The sequence below is a fragment of the Zootoca vivipara genome, chromosome 2, assembly GCF_963506605.1.
Source record: "Zootoca vivipara chromosome 2, rZooViv1.1, whole genome shotgun sequence".
Taxonomy (NCBI): Eukaryota; Metazoa; Chordata; class Lepidosauria; order Squamata; family Lacertidae; genus Zootoca; species Zootoca vivipara.
The window spans coordinates 52998215-53023566 of record NC_083277.1 but is presented as its reverse complement, the minus strand read 5'-3'; the positions used below and the strand labels follow the sequence as shown (position 1 = coordinate 53023566).

General features: G+C 41.5%; 1 protein-coding gene across 2 annotated transcripts in view; it reads left to right on the top strand.

The window, feature by feature from the left end:
- DOCK3 (dedicator of cytokinesis 3) overlaps positions 1–25352 on the top strand; it is a 147584-nt gene that overhangs the window by 4421 nt on the left and 117811 nt on the right. For both annotated transcript variants that reach the window (XM_060271527.1, XM_035106067.2), the window contains exons 2-5: positions 13269–13352; positions 18015–18055; positions 21730–21785; positions 22716–22812. In XM_060271527.1, coding sequence (XP_060127510.1) covers positions 13269–13352; positions 18015–18055; positions 21730–21785; positions 22716–22812 — 278 coding nt within the window. The remainder of the gene's footprint in view (positions 1–13268; positions 13353–18014; positions 18056–21729; positions 21786–22715; positions 22813–25352) is intronic.

The following is a 25352-nucleotide window of genomic DNA, read 5'->3' as shown; positions in this document are numbered from 1 at the left end:
CATGACCTCTCAGTCACTCGCAGAAGCCGGGAGTGAACGTTTCCTGTTACCAGAGCCGGCTCTAGGTAGACCCCTGGTGGTGCGGTGCACCAGGGCGCTGGGCCGGTAGGCAGGGCGCCGCGCGAAAACCATGCTGCGCCCTGCAAGGGCGGGGGCGCCGGAGCGATCTCCGCCCCTCAGCACCAGGGCACGCAACCCGCTTGAGACTGCCCTGCCTGTTACGTGCCCAGCATAAGAGTTTGGGCACCCCGAAACGCCTCCTCCCGACCTTACATTTGGTGGCGCGCCTTAATTCGGGCGCTGGAAGGGCTTGCCTGTTCCCCTCCACCTGCTGGTCAGGGCATTGCAATGGCTCTCTAGCATAGCCGAGCCCTGACTCCTCCAACCCACTAACTTCCTCATTCCCCCCACCTGACCCGCTGCTGCTGCTCTCACTGGGTGAAGTGCTGGTCAACAGGAGAGGTGGAGGTTCCCTGTACGGAGGTCCCCTGACACGTACAGATATTACATTATAGCTCACATTGATATTAAACTAGGATAACTTATAACATATTTTCTTGACAAAACAATAAAATATTAAGCCAAAATGCCTGCATTTTAGATTGCCCCCCCCCTGTGTATGTTTGTCTTGTCTATTAAACACAGACTTTCCTCTGAATAAATGTGAATAGGATTGTTCATTAAATTTATATCTTGGCAGAGAGAAACTAATGTTTTACAGTACTGTCTTATATAACCACGAGTTAGCATTCAAATTGCATTTTTTTTGTTGCATAGTAAAGTGATCTAAAATGTTAATGTTTTGTGGGTGGCTTTTCCTGGGTTGGTGAAAATGTTTGTTTGTTTATAACAATTTATATACTGCTGGTAAAAGATGCTTCTAATTATTGAGGCAACCTGAGCCTCCAAGGACAAAGATGGATCAAGGAGTTCCCTCAAACTCTGAACCTGTTCTTTCAGAGGGAGTGAAATCCCACCCAGAACAAGCAAATGGCCAATCTCCCAGACATGGGAGCCACCAACCCATCGTGCCTCCACATTCACAGAGTTCCAGTTCAGTTCATTCACCCTCATTGTCTACCACGGCACCCAGACAATGATCCAGATCTTGCACAGCTTCTCCTAACCCTACCAGTGGTTTCATATTGATGTGAGTTGTTTAGACACCAGGCAATAGGTAGAAGTAGTCACAAAACAACATTAGCAACCCAGAACCTGCTTCTCCCATTTACCTACAAACAACTTCTGCCTTTTCCATCTCTGCCTTATCAATTACATTTTAGAAAAGGCCTTTTCAGGAACCATAAGTTCATTTTCAAATGTTTATATCTGGTTCAAATTTGCAGATAATTAATCTGTTCAAGGGAGTCCTACATGACCCAAGTGATAAGTTTCCAGCCCTTGATTTGTAGCATGCTCTCATGCGAACCTACCCCTTAAAAATAGGAGCATGTGGGGCTTCATCAGCTTTCAGATTACATCTGTGGCTTATTTCCAGAGGAGTAAAGGTAAAGGTACCCTTGACTGTTAGGTCCAGTCACGGACAACTCAGGGGTTGCATGCTCATCTCGCTCTATAGGCCGAGGGAGCCAGTGTTTGTCTGCAGACAGCTTCTGGGTCATGTGGCCAGCATGACTAAGGCGCTTCTGGTGAAACCAGAGCAGTGCATGGAAACACCGTTTACCTTCCCACTGGAGTGGTATCTATTTATCTACTTGCACTTTGACATGCTTTCGAACTGCTAGGTTGGCAGGAGCTGGGACCAAGCAACGGGAACTCACCCCGTCACGGGGATTTGAACCGCCAACCTTCTGATCAGCAAGCCCTAGGCTTTGTGGTTTAACCCACAGCACCAGTAAAAAGAGCAAAGAGTCTTGTGGCACCTTAAAGACTAAAAAAACCTCTGTGGCATAAACTTCCACGGTTGTGTAAATTGCTTGCAATACTTCCACCCAAAATGGAGAAAGGCTTCCTGCCAGAAGTCTCGTGCTTTGTTTTGTAAACAATGCCTTCATCTTTCCAGAGTAACTGAAATCCAGTTAATTACAACAGCTTTAGAACAAGCTCTTATCTCTTGTCAGGCTCTTGCTTGCCCTGAGGCTCAGTCATTAGCAAAGGTTAGTAATGAGTTGTTAATGCATGAAGAATGTCCATCTTCAGTTGCAGAGTTCTGCTGTGAGCAGTTGCTTGTTTTAAAATGTGAAGAGATAGCGTAGATGTTTTTAGCTCAGGCTACTCGGATTATGAAGAGAAAATTGGAATACAAGCCTTACTCAAGTGTGGTGATGGAGATCCTTTTTTCCTTGCGCTGCTCTGGTTCGACAAAAGTGGCTTAGTCATGCTGGCCACATGACCCGGAAGCTGTCTGTGGACAAACGCCAGCTCCCTCGGCCTATAGAGCCAGATGAGCACCACAACCCCAGAGTCATCCGCAACTGGACCTAACTGTCAGGGGTACCTTTACCCCTTTTACTAATATGGCTACTCCTCTGGAAACTGTAATTGTAGGTCTTCCTGTAAGCTTTTTTTTAAAAAAAAATAAAGTATTTATCTTTTATCCATTTGAACATGTGGAAGAGTATTAGAGCCCCCCCTTTTGTTTGTTTCCCCCCTTCCTCTTTTTGTGTGTTTTTGTGTGTACAGTACTTAAAATAGCTCATCTGAAAGGGAAAATGTGAACTTTTAAGAGTAAAATCACCACAGAAAAATACAAGAACCCCTTTATTACATATGGATTTTAAGTGTCTGAGACTGGAATATTTTCTGCATTTTGAAAAGAATTTTTTTAATCGGACATAGTAGGGGACAGGATCTAATGACATATTGTTGTGTTATGTGTGCAACTTTGAAAGGTGGTTTTACAACCTTTCAATGTTGTTGTTGTTTAGTCGTGTCCGACTCTTCGTGACCCCATGGACCATAGCACGCCAGGCACTCCTGTCTTGCACTGCCTCCCGCAGTTTGCTCAAACTCATGTCCGTAGCTTCGAGAACACTGTCCAACCATCTCGTCCTCTGTCGTCTCCTTCTCCTAGTGCCCTCAATCTTTCCCAACATCAGGGTCTTTTCCAGGGAGTCTTCTCTTCTCATGAGGTGGCCAATGTATTGGAGCCTCAGCTTCACGATCTGTCCTTCCAGTGAGCACTCAGGGCTGATTTCCTTCAGAATGGATAGGTTTGATCTTCTTGCAGTCCATGGGACTCTCAAGAGTCTCCTCCAGCACCATAATTTCAATAAATGTAACTAAATGTAATTGGGTACCGTACTCCAATCTCTTGGAAGCATATATTTATTGTAAGAAGCTTACACTCCTTTTGAGTGTTTTCTTCAGGTAAATGTAGGCAAGTTGAGATCAAGTGGTATAACTGCTGCCCATCTACCGCCAAGCCAGATTCAAGGTCCTTGTATCCATTTATAAAGTTTTGAACAATTTAGGTGCAGATTATCTTTTGTACCACCTAAACCTTTATATCCTAACTTGATCACTGGGATCATCTGCAGGAGTATTGTTGGCTGTCCCCTGAGTTGGCAGTGGCAGAACCGGGGGGGGGGATTCAAGGGCGGGGGCCCCAGAAATTTCTGGGGAGGTGCACAGGGCAATTAAAATGGAGGGGAGTTCCATTGCACAAAAAGAAGTCATGCACTAATAGAACCACTTTGATAGATACTGCCCATAGTGTTATGTTTTCTATAGTTAATTTTGCACCTAGCCTAGGGGGTATAATTAAACTCAGAATGTGTGAAAACACTGTGTAGTGCAGTGGCTGGACTAGTATTGGACAAGGATTCCTGGAGACCCACTTTTACATCCTCTCTCAGCCTTGAAGCTCATTGCATGACCTTGGGCTCTTCGCTTTCTTTTAGTTAAATCTGCCTCATAGAGTTATTATGACGATAAATGGGGAAAGTACCATATATACTGCCTTAAGCTGCTTGGAGAAAAGGTGGGATAGAAATGTAATGGGAAAGTTGTAATTGCTTTTATACAACCAGTTGACTACAGAAGATTTAAGCAAAGGTTAGCAGAGTGCCAAACCTGAGTAGCTACTCTGCTAGTAATTGTAGGCTATTCATACCTGCCCCCAATTTAAGCATATTTCTGTTGGTAGCGGCAGGACTGATCTCCTTGCATTTTCTCAGCCTCCTGGTAAGTATTTGTTGACCCAAAGGGTTTTTTTTTAACAGCAAGGAGGAACCTCCCACTGCTCCCATTGGAACCCTTATACAAATTGCTATGAATATACTCTTTAATTATTTTTAATATACATTTTATTCGGTAGCTTAAATATAATATCACTATTTTTAAGAAAGTTAATGGATCATTACATTACATAATTCAGTGCAGTTAACAAGTAGCTTACATTTTGCAATTGGCTACATATGAGTTTTATTTATATTATATTATATTAGTTGTGCTTGTTCAGTTTGGTAAAAATGTCTACTTGCATCTCATCACTCTGGCCATGAACAACTGATTTTTCTCCTCTAGCTTTTCCTTCCATTCCCCTTTCTTTGTGTGTCTTGTCTTTTTTTAGTTTGTAAGCCTCTCCCTCTCCTCCTCTTGATGTGAGCAGCTTTGGAAGACAGTTCAGATAGTAAATGCTTGTGTACTGTATTATTATTTGTTATTAGATTACCCATTCCTCCCAAAGTTGTTCAGGGTGGCATGCACCAAAACAGAAAAACAATATAATTCAATTTAAATAAATAAATAAATCACACAATATTCTAAATTCATTTGTGCCAGAGATTTATATACTAAAATGCCATTGTGATACTTGCTCTCTTATCCATGCACAAGTAGTAAGTATCGCCAGGTTTGAAGAAAACTGAAGATTTGCAGAAGTGCACTTTTTAAAAAGAAGGGGGTGGAACCCAAAATGGCCCAATGAGAAGCTTGCTTGGTGGTTGTGGAATGCTAGCTGGATGAGGGTGGGGGGGCATAGAAAACCCCGGGGGATGTAATTGAGCACCTTGCAAGAGGAAATGATTGGCTGGGATCCTGAACAGGAGCATTCTACAGTGCAACATTTTCTTGCAGAAACCACTTGCAATGATCTGTGTCTGAATTCCTTAGTGGGGAAGTGGGGCAGAGGACACGGAGGTTATTTGGAGGAAGTATGTCAGGAGTGTGTTTTCTCTAATAGTGTTTTCTCTTATTTACGTATAACTTGTAATTATCTTAGTGGTATGAACCTATTCAAAAAATGTAATATATCATGTGAAATATTAACAAAATAGAGAAAAGTTTATTGCCATGGGAGTCACTGTGCTTTGAATAGGATATTATGAGAATATTAACATTAAAATTTGCTATAGATTATCCATACATTAGACAGGAGTGCCTGGCGTGCTGTGGTACCCTTGACTGTTACTTTGGTGTATAGTTTGGGTTTTTGATATAGATTATCCAAACATTTGGCTTTATAGAGATTCGAAAAAGTAGCATGGAGATCCTACCGGTATATACTCTGATAGTTCCGTATAAATTTTGAAGTGTCAATTACATATGTAGATCATAATTGAGAGCAACTAGCAGTGCAATCCTATATCTGTCTACTGGGAACGTCCCATTGATTTTCATAAGGGTTGGCCCCCGGGTAAGTGGGTATAGGATTCCTGCATTCAGCTTGCAATTTCAAGCACACATTGAAGCGTAGGGTGAACATGAGCCTCAGAATCTCTTCCTTCAATATTGTGTTCACTTTCAAACTCAAAGTAATGTCAAACTAAGACCAGTCTTTTAGCTTGGCAGACTGGAATGCTGCGCCAAATTCAGACCTTACCCATTACAAGCATAATATGCAGCTAAAATGGTTTAAACAGCTGTGTGGATGTAGGAAGCCCACATTCAGCACCTCTATACAAGAAGAGGCTACAGTATCAGACTTATGGCCTATCTAATGCAGCATCCTGTTCTGACAGTGGCCAATCAGATACCCAAGGTAAGCACATAAGCAGAATCTGATCAGACCAGAGGCCTATTTAACTCAGTCATAGGGCATCTGCTTTGTATGAAGAAGGCCACAAGTTCAGTCCTGCCATCTTCAGGTAGTGATCTGAGAGAGACTCCTGTCTGAAACCCTGGAGACCTGCAGCCAGTCATTGTAGACTGTAGATGAACTAATGATCTGATTCGGTATAAGACAGCTTCCTATAGTTCTATCCCTGTGCATTCTGTTTCCTAGAGTTGCCAAGCATATGCCTTTGAGAGGACAGCAAGGCAGACATGAGCACAAAAGCACTCTCCGACTTGTGCTTCTCATCAATTTAGTGGTGTACTGACTCTGATACTGGAGGTAACATAGGCATTGTGACTAGTAGCTATTGATACCCTCATCTTCCACCTACAGTATCTATCTGGGATTCAGAGTTTTAAATTCAAAATCCTCAAGGCAGAGAACAAAAATAATGCAGTTGAATATAAACCACCAAACTTCCAAACGGTACAGTAAACAGAGTGTAAAATGGTAGCCAGTAAAACCAAACATGTGACAGTTACAAAACCTATTTTTAAAGGGCCTTGTGCAGTCTTTTGCAGGCATCCTCTCTGTAGTGCCTAAAGAATGATGGAACCATCAAAGAGTTTTTTAAATGTGGAAGTCACATGGTGGCTGCTTCCAAACAATACACCTGTGCCAGTGAGACCCTGGCATGCTAGCAATCACATTTTGGTGGCAATGACATTTTCTTCTCAATATCTGAAGCTGGGCTTAACAAGTGAAACAAGTCAAAGGTGTTTATTTTTAGCATGACCAAAATTGAAAGGCCATTTGGCCTATGCACATGTTAAAAGGGGTTTGTACAGATGGTGTAGAGTTTAGAGAGACTTAGATGCAGATAAAGTGAGAAGATATAAAGGACAAGACTAAAGATTCATGTTGCAATGAAAAATAGGGTTTTGAACTACAGAGGAATTGTACTAAATATGTGCATGGAGTGAAGGTGCAAGTAACACAGCATTGCCAAGAATCTGGTCTATGGCTCATCTAAGGTTGTCAGTATGAAGTACAGTGGTACCTTGTGTTACGTACTTAATCCGTTCCAGAGGTCCGTTCGTAACAGGAAATTGCTCACAACATGAGGCGCGCTTTCTCTAATGGCACCTCCGCTCGCATCCCGGGGCAAAGGTTGCAAGAAGGGGCATCTGCTTCCGGGTTAGTGGAGTGCATAACCCACAGCATTCGTAAGGGGGATGGTACATAACACGAGGTACCACTGTGGGGGTATTAAGATCTGTGGATTTTCCTGGTTAAATATGGATCACCATGTCTGTGATCATTCATCTCACTCTGATCCCTGTATCAAGCCCCATATCAGGGCTATACTTCTCTATAATGCTTCATCTCAAGGCAGATAGTGTTCATTGTTTCCTTCTTTACATAGAAAAGCAGCCTTCATCTCAGTAGCATTAATTCTACTAAATTTAGATGTGGGTAACATACCTAATCAGTCATGGTAGTCCAACGCACAGCCCTCAAGGCATGTCCTTTTGTGGACCTCCAGAGTGCTTTCTGGGAAGGTGTCCTGTTGATCTCAGAGGAAAGTGCCAAAGTGCCGTGGCAGGCCTCTCGGAGGGAGAGGAGGTGGCCTCAAGCTCTTGGCATAAAAAGTTTAAGCAGTCAGGGGATGGTGGGCCGAAGCAGCCTGGCCAGGTTGGGGTGGTAGTGCATGTGTGATGTCACACATGCACAACCGCCCCTCCACCCGAATGTTGAGTGCAACTTGGTGCCTCTGTTCAGCGGCATACACTCTGTTTTCCCTGGGAAAGAGGTGGGTCAAACGAGAAACCTCTCGGACCTGTGTCCAGAAAGCCTGGGTGGATGAGCCCTGTGTGAAGAAACAGCAGTTTAGCACAAAGAGAGAGATGGAGCAGAGGGAGGGAGTTTGGGGTTAAATGTTAAAAGCAGCTTGGATGCAAGGTGCTTGTCTCGGTATCTGATGTGAGGTAGCATAAGTGCTGCCTGGTAAGAAGCAAGCAGGCATAATCCTAAGTGTTGTTAGGCAGGGCCGGCCCTACGTGCAGGCTTGGTGGCGCAGGGCACCACGGCGCCGGCCCGCCAGGAGGGCGGCGCAAGCTGCGCTGGCCTGCCGGTCCGCCGCGCAGCTGCGCGCTGTGCCCACCCGCCTGCCGCGCTGGGAAACGGGACGGGAGGGCGCTGGAGAGATCGCACTGTGCCTGCCCACCCGCCCACCGCGCTGGGAAACGGGGCGGGAGGGCACCGGAGAGATCCGGCGCACCACGGCGCCAGGGGCGCTTACGATGGTCCTGTTGTTAGGTTTGTTAAGATGCCACCATTCTTTGGTTTGTTTTGGCTCATATGTCTGATAAAGGTTCGTGGGTTCTGTTTTAAGTACAGTGGTACCTCTACTTACGAATTTAATGCCTTCCGAACACACATTCGTAAGTCGAAAAAAATTGTAAGTCGAATCCCATAGGAATGCATTGGGAGAAAAAATTCGTAAGTTGAAGCAACCCTATCTAAAAATTCGTGAGTAGAAAAAATCCTATCTAAACTGCATCCAAGATGGCGGACAGAGCTCCATTCGTAAGTAGAAACATTCGTAAGTAGAGTTATTCGTAAGTAGAGGTACCACTGTACGGTAATTGTAACTGTAGGCTTTTGTTTACAATAATAATAATTTTATTATTTATACCCTACCCTGACAACTGCCCTGGACACAGAATTGACCTGCGCCTCCATGGACAGCTGTGAGTCCAAAACGACTCCCAGGCTGCGCACCTGGTCCTTCAGGGGCACAGTTACCCCATTCAGGACCAGGGAGTCCTCCACACCTGCCTGCCTCCTGTCCCCCACAAACAGTACTTCTGTCTTGTCAGGATTCAACCACAATCTGTTAGCCACCATCCATCCTCCTGCTGCCTCCAGGCACTCACACAGGACCTTCACTGCCTTCACTTGTTCTGATTTGAAAGAGAGGTAGAGCTGGGTATCATCCGCATACTGATGAACACCCAGCCCAAACCCCCTGATGATCTCTCCCAGCGGCTGCATGTAGATGTTAAAAAGCATGGGGGAGAGGGCAGAACCCTGAGGCACCCCACAAGTGAGAGCCCAGGGGTTTGAACACTCATCCCCCACCACCACTTTCTGAACACGGCCCAGGAGGAAGGAGCGGAACCACTGTATGACAGTGCCCCCAGCTCCCAACCCCTCTAGACGGTCCAGAAGCAATTGCTGCACTTCAGTGTAACTCACACTGAATAAAAGTCAGTCTCTGAGTTGTTTTCCAAAAATTCTGCAGTGCTAAACCATGGTTGGAAGAAAGCATATCTAGCTGGCTAAAGCCATGAACAAGAACATTCCAACAGAAATCGCAGAGCCCTTATAGGGGAAAATAGCAAACTCATGGAAGTCTGCTTCCTGGAAACCAGGGCCAAGTACTGTAGCTCAAATATTTTGGCCCTAGAGAACAGGTCACTTTCACTTTCCCAACCTTAAATGTTGCTGTTGCAGGTTGAAACATGTTTAAAAATTATAGCTGTGGTATGCAACAATTTCTTAATCTGTACCATGTATACTTACAAGGAATATGCTGGCCTTTTCCTAGCTACCATGTGCTATTTTTGTATGCGGTTGTAAAATGTTCTCTTAATTTGTGTGTAGAAGAGGGCCCCCAAGGAAAGGGATGTAGGGATCAAGACCCACAAACTTGATCACAACAGGCTAATGGATTACTTAGAAATGTGGTGCCAGGGCTCCAAATTCAGGTTGATTTTCGGAGAATGGAGATTGAGGAATATTTGATCTGTAATCTCAGTTTTGTGGTGTTGCTTTGCATTCCAGTGGAGACACAACATTTATAGTGTTTTATTTTTCTAAAATAAGCAGTATTCTGTCAATAATGTAATAAAATAAAATCCTGATGCTAATATTGATGGGTATGATTGTATTGGAGCACATGCAGTTGTGTATGATTTAATCTTTTGGATGGTTGCATCTGTTAAGAGATTCTAATGCAGCTGATGGGAGCCTTTGCCTTGGAGCATAGGTCTGTTTTTTATGGCTGAATAAACCCATCATTATTTCACTTTCTGTGGGCTCTAGGTATTTTATACAAGAAAGATATGTGATTATGAAAAACTATTAGAACACAGCTGTAACTGCTTTAAATTATTAGGATTGAAGTGCTACAAACTTAAATGTGTATAAAATGAACGCCAATTTTATAGTAAATGATAAAAGGTTAACATGGTATGATTCCACCTCCCCCACTCCAAATGCTTAATTGAGATTTCACCATAGGAGCAATCTTGAGGACAAGGCTGAAGTCCTGTGTACCAAAATACTGTAACTTGAGTTGTATCCTATAAATAGCTTCTTTTGTTTCCTATAAGTCTGGAAGGAAGACAGAGAACAGTCACTATTATCACAATTCTATGAAATCATAGTGCAAAACAGTTTATGGTGCCAGCTTTCCATTCTGGTTCCCTTCATGTTTTCTGGTATTTTGGAAGTTGGGGGAATGGCAAGGGTTGGTTGAAGGCAATTGGAGCAGGATGGCTGAGGTTAAGAAGCTGGAACAAGGCCTTGAGTGTATGGAGCAGGGGACATTCATACCTTGAACTTTGGTTTGGTTTTCAAGGTTACACTTAAATAGTGTGTGGACTATAGTCATGGGCTCTTCTTCCTTCAGCATGGTTGTAGGAAGGAGATCTGAAACATATTCCATTTTCAACTAATCACAGTCCTTTTGTCTCAAATCAGGACAAAGTGTGGTTTTATGTTTGGACAAACATAAACATGTTTTTAATCATGTTTATGTGGTATTATATATATATATATATATATATATATATATATATATATATATATAAAACTTTATTTCTAAATCACTTGGGACATCTTAGTAGGAAGTGACGTGCAAATTTTAATAAACCTGAGCAGTAATTAACAGCAACCACAGTTTGTGCTGCTTTGATAAAAACAAGCTGTGGTTACAGACAGTAGTTGAAAATAAAAGCAGATGCTTCAGAACTACTCTTTTGCAGTCACAGCAGAGTTGGAGGAGGAAGCCCATGAGCCTGTTTTTCATTCATGTCCCTCCAAGCTATAGTTTAGTGTTATGTTTGAATGCAGTCATTATCTTCTTAACTTCACAGTAATCTTATGAATGGAGACATGGCAGAGCTGAGATTTGAATTTAGAACTCGGAAGTTTATTGTTGTGTTTAGTGGACTGGTTGTACAGACACACAAATGCAAACACACCTGGAGGCCTTCCCATGATTTGTAGTGGCACTAGTGTTTTTTTATCTTGCTCATATCTTGCTCTGCAGTTAGAGATGAGCCACAGTGAATTAGTCATGTTTGCTGATACCAAATTGTTCAGAGTGGTTAAAATAAAAATGGATTGGGTGAATGGGAATTAAAATGGCAAATGAAGTTAAGTGTAAGCAGGTGTAAAGTTAACGCACATTGAGGCAAAACAACAACAACCCTAACTTCATATACATGAATAGGGTCTGAGCTGTCATTGACTAACTAGGAAAGAAATCTCAGGGTCATGGTGAATAGCAGTGAAAATGCTGACCTATAATGCAGCAGCTGTGGAAAAAAAAGTATATTCCATGTTGGAGATCATTAGGAAAAGGATTAAACGTAAAACTGCCAATATCATAATTGCTTTCTGATCTGTGGTGTCAGCACACTTTGAATCATGTGTACGGTTCTGGACTCTGCACCTCAAAAAAGATGTCGTAGAGCTGGAAAAGGTTCAGAAAAGGACAATAATAACAATCAAATGTGCAGAATAATTCTTCTGTATGGAAAAGTTACAGTATTTGAGACTTTTTAGTTCAGAAAAATAGTGAAAGGGGAATGATAGAAAAAAGTTGAGTTTAGGGACATGGTAGAGGTGTATGAATTTAGGCATGGTGCGAAGAATTTTTTTTTATAATACCAGAACCCATGGACACCTAATGAAACTAAATGTTGGAAGCCCCAGAACAGGCAAAATGAAGTATTTTTCCCCATAGTGCATATTGAAATTTGCAGCCATAAAATATATTAATAGCCACCAATGTGGGTTTTGAAAAAAGATTAGACAAATTCATAGAGGATAATGCTATCAATGACTACTAGTCATGGAGTATATACAGTGGTACCTTGGTTTACAAACACAATTGGTTCCGGAAGTCTGTACTTAGCCTGAAGCGTACTTAATGTGAAGCGAACTTTCGCATTGAAAGTAATGGAAAGTGGATTAATCCATTCCAGATGGTCCGTGGAGTACTTAAACTGAAGCGAACCTTCCCATTGAAAGTAATGGAAAGTGGATTAATCTGTTCCAGACGGGTCCGCGGAGTACTCAGCCTGAAGCGTACTTAACCCAAGGTATGAGTGTAATTGGTTCCAGAAGTCCGTACTTAACCTGAAGCGTACTTAACCTGAAGCGAACTTTCCCATTGAAAGTAATGGAAAGTGGATTAATCTGTTCCAGACAGGTCCGTAGAGTACTTAAACGGAAAACACTCAAACCGAGGCATACTTAAACCGAGGTATGACTGTATTACCTCCAGGATCGGAGGAAGTATGCTTCTGAATACTAGTTGCTAGAGATTATGAGAGTGCTGTTCAATTCATGTCATTCTTGTGGGATTGACATTAGCATCTAGTTGGCTGCACTAATAACAATATTGTGGCCGGATGAGCCTTTTGTCTGATCTAGCATGGCTTTTCTTAAGTTCTTAGTAAGGTCTGATTTAAAGTACTGGTTTACAATTCAGCTTTATGCAAACCATAGTTTGCTGGTTTTGACATTATAGCAAACTATGGTTAGCAGTAAACGGAAAACCAAAAGTAAAACTGAAGGGAGTTCATATCTGTGGCTCATCCTCACCACCACTGAGCCCATGAATCAGGGCTTAAAGGTATTTAGTTTAGTAATGCAAACCAAGAGACAGTTGTTGGATTTTGCATATACAATAACACATTGTTCCTTTTTAAATGCTTGATTTTGATAAAGAATACGGTATACACCAAATTTGTATTTTAGCAATAATTTCTATGCCTATATTGTTGAATTAGATTAATTATTATTTTGTGAGTTTTAAAATTAGTTGTGTCAACTAAAAAAATACATGTGATTGTAATGAAGGTGGGATATTATTCATAACTAATATCTTGACACAAAGGCATTGCTAATCTTGAGATAAATGGAATTTAAACAGGAATGTAGTTGCTATTTTTATGTAGCACTATATAATGCTACTCAGCCTCTGACCTTTTTCTATCCCCCCCCCCAGTTATATGCAGCTTTCGAGGGCCTGTACCACAAGGCTTGGTTCTAGAACTGGGAGAAACTGTCCAGATCCTGGAAAAATGTGAAGGTGAGTAAGATGTACTAAAGGTAATTTGGTTATAATGTAGTACCTATCATACTCTTTGAATTCACTCACATATGAACTTACTTCACCTTTCTTAAACTCCCAACCTAGAGGTACCTGTGAGCATGCCTGGATCTTGTATATAACATCTGTGTAGTGAAATACAACATTTGGAATTGTATGCCCATCTATTAGGCATACTTACATAATATAGGGCTGCAAAAAAAAAAGAACCAACCACATAGCAACAGCACTCCTCCCACATGTACTTGCTTGATCCAGTTTCTGGGTGCAAGGGAAAATAGCTGCTGCAGCAGCCAGAATTTAGCTTATTTTTACTTTATATGAGAGTTTCCTGCCTCAGCTATTGCATTTAAATGGTTATACTGATGTGATGAATCTAATGCCACATGTTTCTGTGCCACATTATCCTCCAAGATCTTTAGAGACTTTCCTTTCTCTGAAGAGAACCCCTTTGTACAACCCCTAGCGTATAATACGTCTTCTCTCTGCTGAATATATTCTACTTGACTGAATAGAGAAAGCTGTAAGCTGCGCTGCAGCGAAGCCCTTCTCTCTTTCATTCAGCTGTTCCCCTCCTCCATGCAGCCAAATGGAGGGGGGGGAAAGCCAAGATAATAAAGGGGCAATGCATGAAGTGGTGTTGCAATGTTTCTGCTTTTTGGCTAGTGATTCAGCCAGAGAGGTGGGTGCTTCATTTGTATTGCCCATTCAGGCATAGGAGAATCTGTTTTGCCTTTTGCTGTGTTCCTTTGTATCCTCCTGAGCACCTAATCAGCTGGTTGTTTAGTCGTTTAGTCGTGTCTGACTCTTCGTGACCCCATGGACCAGAGCACGCCAGGAGAGTTTTGACTAAACGTGATCCACCTGGAGAAGGAACTGGCAAGCCACTCCAGTATCCCTGCCAGGAAAACTCCATGGACAAAGACAACAGGCAACAGCTGATTATACAGAATAAAGCAAATTCCAGCTTCTGTAGCTCCTTGTTTTGCAACAGGTAGAGAAAATCCAACTGTTTTGTGTCCTGTTGGACACACACACACACACAGAGAGAGAGAAAGAGAGAGAGAGAGAGAGAGAGAGAGAGAGAGAGAGAGACAGAGACAGACAGACAGACAGACAGACAGACAGACAGACAGACAGACAGAGAGACAGACAGATAGAGAAGGATGTACCCCACAGTTTGAGAACCTATATTCCAATGACTCATTTGGGAACCATGATTATTCAAATGCTTACTAAAACCTACTCTGACCCACTTTCTATTATAATGGCTGGAGCATTATTGGTTGTAATCCAGTCAGAAAGGGGGTCACCATGTTTATTAACCATCTGTCTACAAATATTTGAACCCTGGCCTCATTATCTTGTGGTAACAACGTCTAGCTAGAACCTTGATCAAACTGACTTCAGAAATATATCTAAATTATGAATTATGTTAGATATGCCCATACTGCTATTGCTTCCAATAACAATTTTCCATATGTTATTGAAAATAGTCTAATGACACGTGATGTTTGCAATAAGCAAAACATGTCTATATTTCCCCCTCCATGCCCTATATATTGAGCTTTTAGTATATTTTGTGGCAAACTTTGCAAGCTTTTAGTATCTTAAATGGTGAACTTTTCAAAACAACTTAAGATGGCAGTGCGCATCCTATGTGCACTTATTCGGCATTGAATCAATCCCCTGAGAGTAAACATAGATAGGATTGCACAGTTTTCTTTTTAGTGCATTATTAAATTGGTTGCTAGACTCCTAGAAAAAGGAGCTTAAGGCATACTTGGATAAATCTTCCATTTATCTTTTTAGGTAAATATGCATTTTTTGTGAATATATGTAGCAAACCACATGAAACGAAGAGCAAAAATCACAATTTCTGTTTTGAGTTAAAAGGGTTGTGTTTTAGCTAGTCAGAATTCTGCTTTTCAATGATTTACTAACTGTCAATAGAATTTCACAATCAATTCATATAAATTAGTCATTTTTATTTCTTTAGATACATGTAACCCTTAGAGTGACTACCAAAGGCCTGGTTCATAAACTATGAAGGATTTTTGTTGCTTGTGTAATTGTCATCTACAAAACCTAAGAACCAATTTTGACTGGGTGATTTGCCATGCTACTCACATATCAGGAGTGAATAATATCAGCCGTATGTTTAATTCAACAAAATAAATAAAAGAGAGCCACATTTGAATAGAAAAAACAAAGCCCCTGATGCCCCAGAGTCTCCTATTTTTCATGCAGGTGGATAGCTGCAGCAAACCAGCTGGCAACTTAGTACCCTGAGTGCACTTACCCACTCAGTAATGGGTCAGCTGGTCTGGAATGTGTGCAGCCTGGAGTTGTAAAGGAGCTTTCAAGCTTGCTATTTTATGGCAAAGAGACACTTCTACCTGAGCTATCCTGCTCCTGTTATCGTCTCCTCCCTGGTTATTTGCCCATATTCTGTTGCTGGCTCTTGAGAAATAGATTGTCAGCTTCTTGAGTCTTGCCTGAAGAGTGATCTGCTACTCAATCCAATAATTCATCTAGTCTTCTCTTGTCAATATTTTTCTGATTTCAGTTGGCAACCATGAAGAAGCCCCAAGACTATTTAAAACAGTGATGGGGAGTTGATTATTTGCAGGCTGGCGCCAGCCTGTGAAGTCTTTAGACTCCTCAGAGGCCCTGCCTCATTCCCACTCCAGCAGCGTTCAACACCTACAGCCTTTTGTGTGCAGCTTCACTGCTAAGTCCGCCTCCACCTTTGTCCCTCTGCTTTGCTTTCAGAAGTGCTCTGCATTCTGTACATCACCTGGGTACTCTCAACAGCACTTGAGCATCCCCAGAAGCACTTTAGCATTTTTTAACCACATGGCATTCTCTGAAGAGCCTGTGCACTTCCCAAAGGACTCTGGTCACCTCCCCTATTGCCAAGATGATCACCCTTCTGAAGCTCAATTTAATATCAGAAATTGATAGTGTGAACTGTCAGGCACTATGGGGGAAGTGGTGGTAAGGTAGCAGTGCAAAAATCTGGATGAAGAGATTTAAACTGCATTGTTTTCATTGCCATGAGAGGGGATGTGAAGTGGGGAACTCCACTTGATACTTTCCGATGCTTTCAGTGATGAGAGGGAAGTTGGCTTTTTGGAGAGTTATTTTATTTTATTTTATTTTATTGGGTTATACAATGTGGTATGTGTAGGGATTCCTTTTGAATAATTGCAGAGAATCAGAGTACCAGGTAGATGGAGAAATGAAAATGACTTTCTTTTACTTGGGCAGATGGTAGAGTTTGTAAGCTGCCAGTCTTCTGCAAAGGCAAAATGAATTTGGGGGGGAGGGACTTTCTGTGACTGACCAGCAACGTCACTTCCATTTGGTCCCCCAAGTTGGTTTAGCTATTGAAGGTATCTTAGACTTCTGTCAGGCAGATCTTTCTCTAGAAAGCTGGGTGATATTCCAGACTACCCAATTAAAATTTTCCACCCAAGATTGCAAATAATTCTTCCTCTTTTAAGCCTCTTTTTTGTATTCCTCTCTCTCCAGAGACGCTATGTGTGCATTATAGTACTACTTCTTCTAAATGCCCACTACTCAGACTTCTCCCAGCAGCAGGGCTGTTGTGTACAATGTGAAAGGGTATGTGGGGAAGGACTTTGTTCAATAATTTTATTCATGAAGAAGAGGAGGGATTGAGCCTACGACTTGAAATGACAGTTTAAAACTCTCCTACATTCAAGCAGCTCTAATGGTCAGTTTTTGCAGAGATATATTGCTGGTTCCCTATTTCTCAGAGAGCCATAGCTGCTGTGCTCAGTTAATAGGAGGAGGGGTTTTTGAACTTCAACACTGGTGGTTTTTACCTTCCTCATAACAATATTTTTGTGGTGTGTTTGGTTTTTATTTTGCTATAATATTGGCTTTCTGGCTGGGACTGGAAATATTGAGCATGATGCATAGTTTGGGAAAGTGAGGGAGGCTTTCTGCTATTCACTGAGGATCCATTTTAGGGCTCTTGGGGTGTTGCTTTGTAAGGAGAGTGTATGGTTCAGTAGTTTACATGCAAAAAGCTCTGATGTCTCCAGATTGGGCTGGGATTCCTGTCTGAAACTCCTGGAAAGTTGCTGTCAATCAGCAGAAAATGTTGAGCTAGATAGACCAGTGTTCTAACTCAATACATGGCAGTTTCCTGTGTTGCCTGAGTTCTGTTGATTTGGGGGGCTGACATGATGGTTACCTATGGTAACTGTCCATTTAGTACCAACAGAGGAAAAGGTGGAGTAAAAATAATTGATGATGATGATGTAGTGGTGGTAGACCTCACCATCCTCCCACCAATATTTTCCAACATACAGTCTGGATGGTTCCATCAAACAGTAGTCTGATGCCTGGATGCTCCTATGCCTGCCAAGCTCTGTGAGCTAAAACCAATAGGTTGGGTCAATTTTAACCCAAGAGTTTTAGTTTGTTCTCTAAAAATGTAATAAAAGAAAGAGTCCAAATATCTTATTAGAGACACTGTCAGAATAACTTGTGTACTGCCTTGGAATGGTACAGTAATTGAGTAGCAGTAGAGCGTTCTTAATTGCTCTATGTATTTATTTTTAACTTCAGAAAGAATTTAATCTGGCATATTTTGTTGTATTTCAGGATGGTACAGAGGAGTTTCAATAAAGAAACCTAATGTGAAGGTGAGTCTAGATTCTGCTTTGACAAATGCAATACAAATAAACATTTATAAAGTTACTGTAACATATTATTTATTTATTTTACTACCCTACCTGCCCACACAAACCTATGTTGCCAGAGCCTAAAAAAAGAAAGCTCTGGTAGAATAGGAAGAGCATTTAAAGAACTTTCAGGATTGCTATCCTCCAATCAGAAGGAGATGGGGCAGATTTGAAATTTGAGTTCTCTGCTGGGACAGAGCTCCCAGACTGGCCTTGTTTCTGGATTAGAAAGAATTATCTGTGTTTGCTTCCCCAGAGCCCTACACACAGTGCTTATGCTTTTATTTCCTATTTCTTATCTTCTTCTGATCTTCTCTCCAACTGCCCTCTAGAGGATTGAGGGTTTACAAGCATAGGTGAGGTGGAGGCAATTTTGGTCAGCTTTCCTCTTCTTTCCCAGCCTACTTTGATAAGTCCTTAAGTGCAGTTGTCAGGGTTTTCACCAAAGTGCTGGTCAGCAAGACGGTTCATTTTGAAGATGAAAGGAGTCTTTGGACAACATCCAGATGCATTCCAAATCCAGGAGCCAAAGTCTAAATGGCATTCAGACCATGCTTTCCTGCTTATGTCATGGATTTGAGGTGAACGAGAAGAGCTGAGATGCTTGACTATTTGGGACTTTGAGCAGACTCTGTACCCACTGACCTTTTAAGACAAACATTTCAAGAAACCAATGACAGATCTATTTGTGAGCAATTCAAGCAAGTGGGTCCAGAGGTTCATGTCAATATTCCAGTGACTGGAAACAGAAGACATAGATGCACTGGAGGCAAAATGCTTAATATATATATTTTATGTCTTTTTAAAAAGCTATTCAACAAGCTAATGTAGATGTGCTCAAGTAGATCAAGCATCAAGGAACAGACATTATCCTGATAGCAGTGTCAAAGGAGGATGTAGTTCCTAGAGCTGCTGCAGATGCCTGTTAAAAAAGCATTTGCATTTACAGCCAGTAAGGATCTGCTAGCCCAGCGTCCAAGTCTTACATCTAGATCTGCAGAACATCTAGTTAGCTGGAGGTTGAGAGGCTGTAGCTAAGGCAGCAGATATCTCAAGGGGATGCTGGAAATCTTGCTTTCTTCATAAAGGGAGTTGATGAACCATGTCTGTGGAGGCAAATGGATAGCAATGATGGTGTTCTTAGAGTTTTTACAGGACTGTGTTAATGAGCGCTTCAGTACAAGTGCCTTGAAGAGGCAGACAGCCACTGCACACCCTGTTTTGGGCTCCAGTGGCGATGATTCTGTTTCTTACCACCTTCACATATATAGGTTTTTTAAAGGAGTTGCACTGCTTTATCCACCAGTCCACTTCCCCCCTAACTGGAACTTGAACTGGGTCCCACTGGGGCCTCCCATTGAACCCACTGGGGCCTCCCATTGAACCCATGGCTACAGTCTCCCCATAGGAACTTACACCGAAGACTATTTTCTTTGTGGTCTGGCAGGAGGGTGTCTTGAGTTTGGGTCACTTCCTTACCTCTGTGGTGTTAACAACACCACCACTTTTATAAAGATAAGGTGATGCTACATTTTTCATGCCATAAATATTTCAATCTTAGGAAGTCTAGTTTGCTCCAACTCAGTACCTACTTAGGAGAAAGTATGGCATAAAGTAAATCTCTGAAGGGGTTTTAATTTTTACATGGATAAACAGTAGCCACTAGGAAGTCCAAAGCATTATGCATTTCTTTAGGGTCAAAGGCCTCTAACTCATCCATAGCTAGATAGTTGTGGGAGTGCATTAGTGAAGCTTACAAAGCTGTGTTCGAGTCAGGGGGATTCCAGATTGTAAGGCTGATTGTAAGGTCGGCAATTGGAATCTGTGCAATGGGGTGAGCTCCCTTTGCTTTGTCCCAGCTCCTACCAACTTAACAGTTCGAAAGCATACCAGCACGAGTAGATAAATAGGTACCACTGCGGTGTTTCCATGCTCTCTGACACTCATCACGATGCTCCATGCGGCAGAAGCTGTTTAGTCATGCTGGCCACATGACCCGGAAAAGCTGTCTGTAAACAAATGCTGGCTCCCTTGACTTGAAAGCAGAGATGGGCTCCGTACCCCATAGTCAAAATCGACTAGACCTAACTGTCCAGGAGTCCTTTACCTTTTACCTTTACCTTTAATCTGTTATATTTTACTCCAAGAAGACCTATTTATCCTAAATAGAATCCGATAAGGCAGACATGTATATACAAAATATATTTTTTGAAATGTGATCTTGCTGATATCCCAAGATGAAAGTTTTCAGGAAACTCTTAGAAATATGAAATAATCAATACTTTTTTGGAAATTTTTTATAATATTTTAAAAATCACTTTTGGAAATCTTATATTTTATAACTTAACTTTATAATTTAAAGTAAGTCCATCTTGTGCCATATCATATTAAAGCCCATGAAATTCTGAAGAGATTGGTAATTTTAGATTTGAAATATCTCAATTCTGGACTGAACTTTTAATATTTTTGGGTAGTCCGGCAAGGCCAAAATTGTCAACTTTTTGAAATTTCAAAGTAATTTTTAGATTTTACCTTAGTTTTGATCATTCAACAAGCATACAAAATTTTAATAAAATTGGACGACATGAGGTAAAAAAAATCATTAAAAATTGGATCACTTGATATGGAATGACCCCCTTGCTGGACAGGACATTTATATTTACAGTATATATTTGTTAATAACTATATATTTGTTAATAACGACAGAGCCTAGGGCTTGCGGTTTGAATCCCCGCAACGGGGTGAGCTCCTGTTATTCTGTCCCAGCTCCTGCCCACCTAGCAGTTCGAAAGCACATCAAAGTGCAAGTAGATAAATAGGTACTGCTCCGGCAGGAAGGTAAACGGCATTTCTGTGTGCTGCTCTGGTTCACCAGAAGCTGCTTAGTCATGCTGGCCACATGACCCGGAAGCTGTCTGCAGACAAACGCTGGTTCCCTCGGCCTATAGAGCGAGATGAGCGCCGCAACCCCAGAGTCATCCGCAACTGGACCTAATGTTCAGGGGTACCTTTACTTTAAAAGGGACGCGGGTGGCACTGTGAGTTAAACCACAGATCCTAGGGCTTGCCGATCAGAAGGTCGGCGGTTCGAATCCCCGCTACGGGGTGAACTCCCATTGCTCGGTCCCAGCTCCTGCCAACCTAGCAGTTCAAAAGCTCGTCAAAGTGCAAGTAGATAAATAGGTACCGCTACAGCGGGAAAGTAAATGGCGTTTCCGTGTGCTGCTCTGGTTCGCCACATGACCTGGAAGCTGTACGTCGGCTCCCTCGGCCAATAACGTGAGATGAGCGCCGCAACCCCAGAGTCGGTCACGACTGGCCCTAATGGTCAGGGGTCCCTTTACCTTTACCTTTTTACCTTTACTTTACCTCTAAGACTTGTACTTCCCCCAGCACACTATTAAAGAGGTCTGCGTACTGAACATGACCATTTTTGGCAGATTAAACATGTGCAGTTGTGTTTTGCAACTTTCCAGGAATTATTATAAGTTTCATGTTTGATTCAAAAGCGATATTATTTTTGAAAGTTGTTAATGATTCCATATTTTCTGTAGCAAATTGTTATTTGAGTAGGTTCTGTTAAATTGCACTTCCTTTACTTTTTCAGTTAAGTAGAATGTTTTTTTCCCTTGCAGGGGATTTTTCCTATTAATTATATTCACTTGAAAAAGGCAGTTGTCAGCAACAGAGGGTGAGTATGCTTCCTGATTATCAATAAATTGTGATACCTTTGTGGTTTTAAAAACAAACAAACCACAATTAGATACATTCCTGATAAATGCGCAGGTTTTCACTGCAATTTTCAAATGTGCTCTGCAGTTAAAATTAATTAAATTTATTTGCTTATTATTAAACTGGTTGCTTGCCACTTTAAAAGATCCCCAAGTAACTTACACTGAAAGTCGTAAACATAAATAAATTATACCATAAAAAGAATAGAAAGAAAAATTCATACAAAACATTAACATACCGTACAATATATTTAAAAATCAAAACAAAAATCAGTTCCTGCATAAACACTGATACTCCCACCCATTAAGCAGCAGATAAAAATAAAACACAGGCTGAGGCAGGAGGTGGAGTGGGCGGTGGGCAGCAGGTGAATTGGTCAAGCCTAGCTCTGGCCTGATGCTATTGCATGATGGCGGTGGGACCAGCTCAGGGTCCAATGGCTCCTGGACCTGCTTACCTCCTTCCTGCTTCAGGAATACCCCATTTCAGGACTTCCTGCTGACTGCCACCAGCAGGAATTCCACCAACAGCATTTCTGCCCACCCGTTCAGCCGGCAGAATATTGAACTCTGTGCTGGCAGGGTGACAACCAGCATCAGTTTGCAGGGAGAGGCCAGCAAAACTGGGTACGGGGACACTGGTACAAAGCAGACTTGGATTGTGCCCTACATTAGGTGAATTTGAAATCCATGGGACAAGTTAATGAACTAAGTCCCACTGATTTCAGTAATAACTGAATGCAACTAATTTTTTAGTCTGGATCCAATTTAGTGCAATGTGAATAATTGTGAGTACTCCTTTAAAACCAGGAGAAGGTGGAAATAATAATTTTTCAAAGTGTCTTATAATCTTTACAATAGTTTCATGAAAGCTTTGGTAAAATTTACAGGCAGTATGAAACAGTTGTTCCACTTGAAGATTCTGTTATCACTGAAGTTACAGCAACACTCCAGGAATGGGCTGTCCTCTGGAAACAGTTATATGTGGTAAGTGAATTGAAATAGGTATGAGAACACGTATAAATAATCTTGATGTATGGTTACATATAACTTAGCGATCAGCTGCCAAGAGTCAAGGACTGTATGCATTTCACACTGGGTCTTGTGATAGTATTTTGTGTGGGGGTGAACTTTTAGTGTATTGTTTTAACTGATTTATTTGTATTATTGTATTTGTTTTGTTGCTGTTAGATGCTTTGAGAGTTTTGTGTAGGAAGGGACACAAATTTAATAAATAGTAAGAGTTTGGGCCTTAGCCTGTATTTGTAGGCTGGTTGGCAAAGTGAATGTCTCCACTGGTGAGCAACTCTTCTTGGCTTGCTAATTATTTGATGCCTTAATATTTTATGATATTTTTAGTTACAGATTTGCACAAAGCCATATTTGAATGATAAAACCTTCTCATTTAAGATTGTAGTTTTTATGTTCTTTTATCCTATAACTATTTAACATAGTTTTTTTACATATTTCATGAAACACATACAAAATAAAATACATGTTAGTGATAGGAAGACTTTTCTATAAATAGAACAAGCTTGTGTAACTACTAGCTCATTTTTCATCATTGCTGTAGGAAAGCCTTGTAGCTGGAATTTTACTTTAAATATTTCTTCTTTGAAACATTTTGTCTTGTTTCTTTTTTGAACCTTTTGTTGTTACATTTTGCACCATGTGTGATGGAGTACACTTTTCATTTTTGTTGCTTTGCTTTGCTTTCATGTATTACTGGTTTACTTGTTTTTAGAAAATGGGGTAAAATGAGTGCTTTTTGCTGGATCCCTACTTCCTTCTTTACTGGCTAGAATTAGGGAGAAAGAGAGGGAGGGGAATCTATATAATATACCTTAAGGCTATTCGCATGGACCACAGAAGGTTCCTGTAATAGCTCCATCTTTGAATCTAGGTTGATCTAGGCCACATCAGTACCTGGGTATGAGATTATCCTAAGAGTCACATATATGTTGTTCTAAATTCCTCGAAAAGATGGGGTTTCAACAGTATGCATAAATAACACTGACATTAGGAAAATGACTTGTGAATTCTGCAGTTCAAGTCTTTAAGCAGTTTTCTCAGCCAGCATGTCCAATGGGCAGAGATGATGTAAGTCCAGCAACATAACAGAGGGCACCATAACAGGCTATCCCTAGCTCATACATAGAACAAATGTAATACTGAAGCTTGGAAGAAATGACTACTGATTATCAAAACAGAGCTTTTCTCCTGAAACTCCAGGCTTCTTGTGCTCTCTTCTGGGCCTGGGAAGAAGCAAGGAGGCTTGCTGCTTTTAGATCACTGTAAAGATAATTAGCCAGGTAAAGAAGTGGAGAGGGTACAGGATTATGTCACATGTCTGTTCCATGTTGAATTGCATCAAAGCTGTTAAAGGGCTTTAGCACACACACACATATATAAATCATGTACCTAGCTCGTGGCAATTTTCATGCTTTCCTCTAAAGCAATGACTGAATAATTTGTTTCCTGCACAGCAAATGGGAAAAACCAACTGTCATAGTGTTCCCTCACATTGATAGGGTTTGTTTTTATTTGATGTGGCAAAATAAAATTGTTTAAGGAGCTTAATAAATTTCTGTTGAAATATACCAGTTACTCTCCTTTTACAGAGGCCCTGCAGTGATATTAAAGGTAAAGGGGCCCCTGACCATCAGGTCCAGTCGTGTCCGACTCTGGGGTTGCGGCGCTCATCTCGCTCTATAGGCCGAGGGAGCCGGCGTTTGTCTGCAGACAGCTTCCGGGTCATGTGGCCAGCATGACAAAGCTGCTTCTGGCGAACCAGAGCAGCACACAGAAACACCGTTTACCTTCCCGCCAGAGCGGTCCCTATTTATCTACTTGCACTTTGATGTGCTTTCAAACTGCTAGGTGGGCAGGAGCTGGGACCAAGCAACGGGAGCTCACCCCGTTGCAGGGATTCGAACCGCCGACCTTCTGATCAGCAAGCCCTAGAATCTGTGGATTAACCCACAGCGCCACCTGGGTCCCAGGTGATATTAAAAGATGTCAAGTGATATTAAAATACGTCAAAACTCATTGCTTGTGGCAATGAGTTTCAAACAATTTAACGTAGAAATTAATAAAGGATGAGGGATCTGTTATTTTTCTAGAAGTGAGACTTACATGGCCCTGGCTACCAGACGAGTGACATTTTGCATGGCAGCATTAACTTTCCTTCTCTTTCACACTGTGGAAAGTGTTTTATCTACATTATAGGGCAAGTACAAAACAAGCCAAGGAACAAATTAAAAATGCAGTGCATTATTTTGTAAAGACTGGTTGTTACAGGGAGTTGTAGGTGATAAATAGTCACTTCTGGGTTTGTATTTGTCACCTACAGCAGGAATTAGCAAGGGGGTGGATAGAGATTTACTGGTAGATCTCTCTGAGTGATCTGCAGTAAATTGACTCCCAATTGTTTAGCAACAGAGGCAACGAAATTGCTTTTTTCACCTAAATTAGGTGAAATGAGCAAAGCTAATCAGGAGTAGACTTTGTATGAAAAGTCTGCAGTC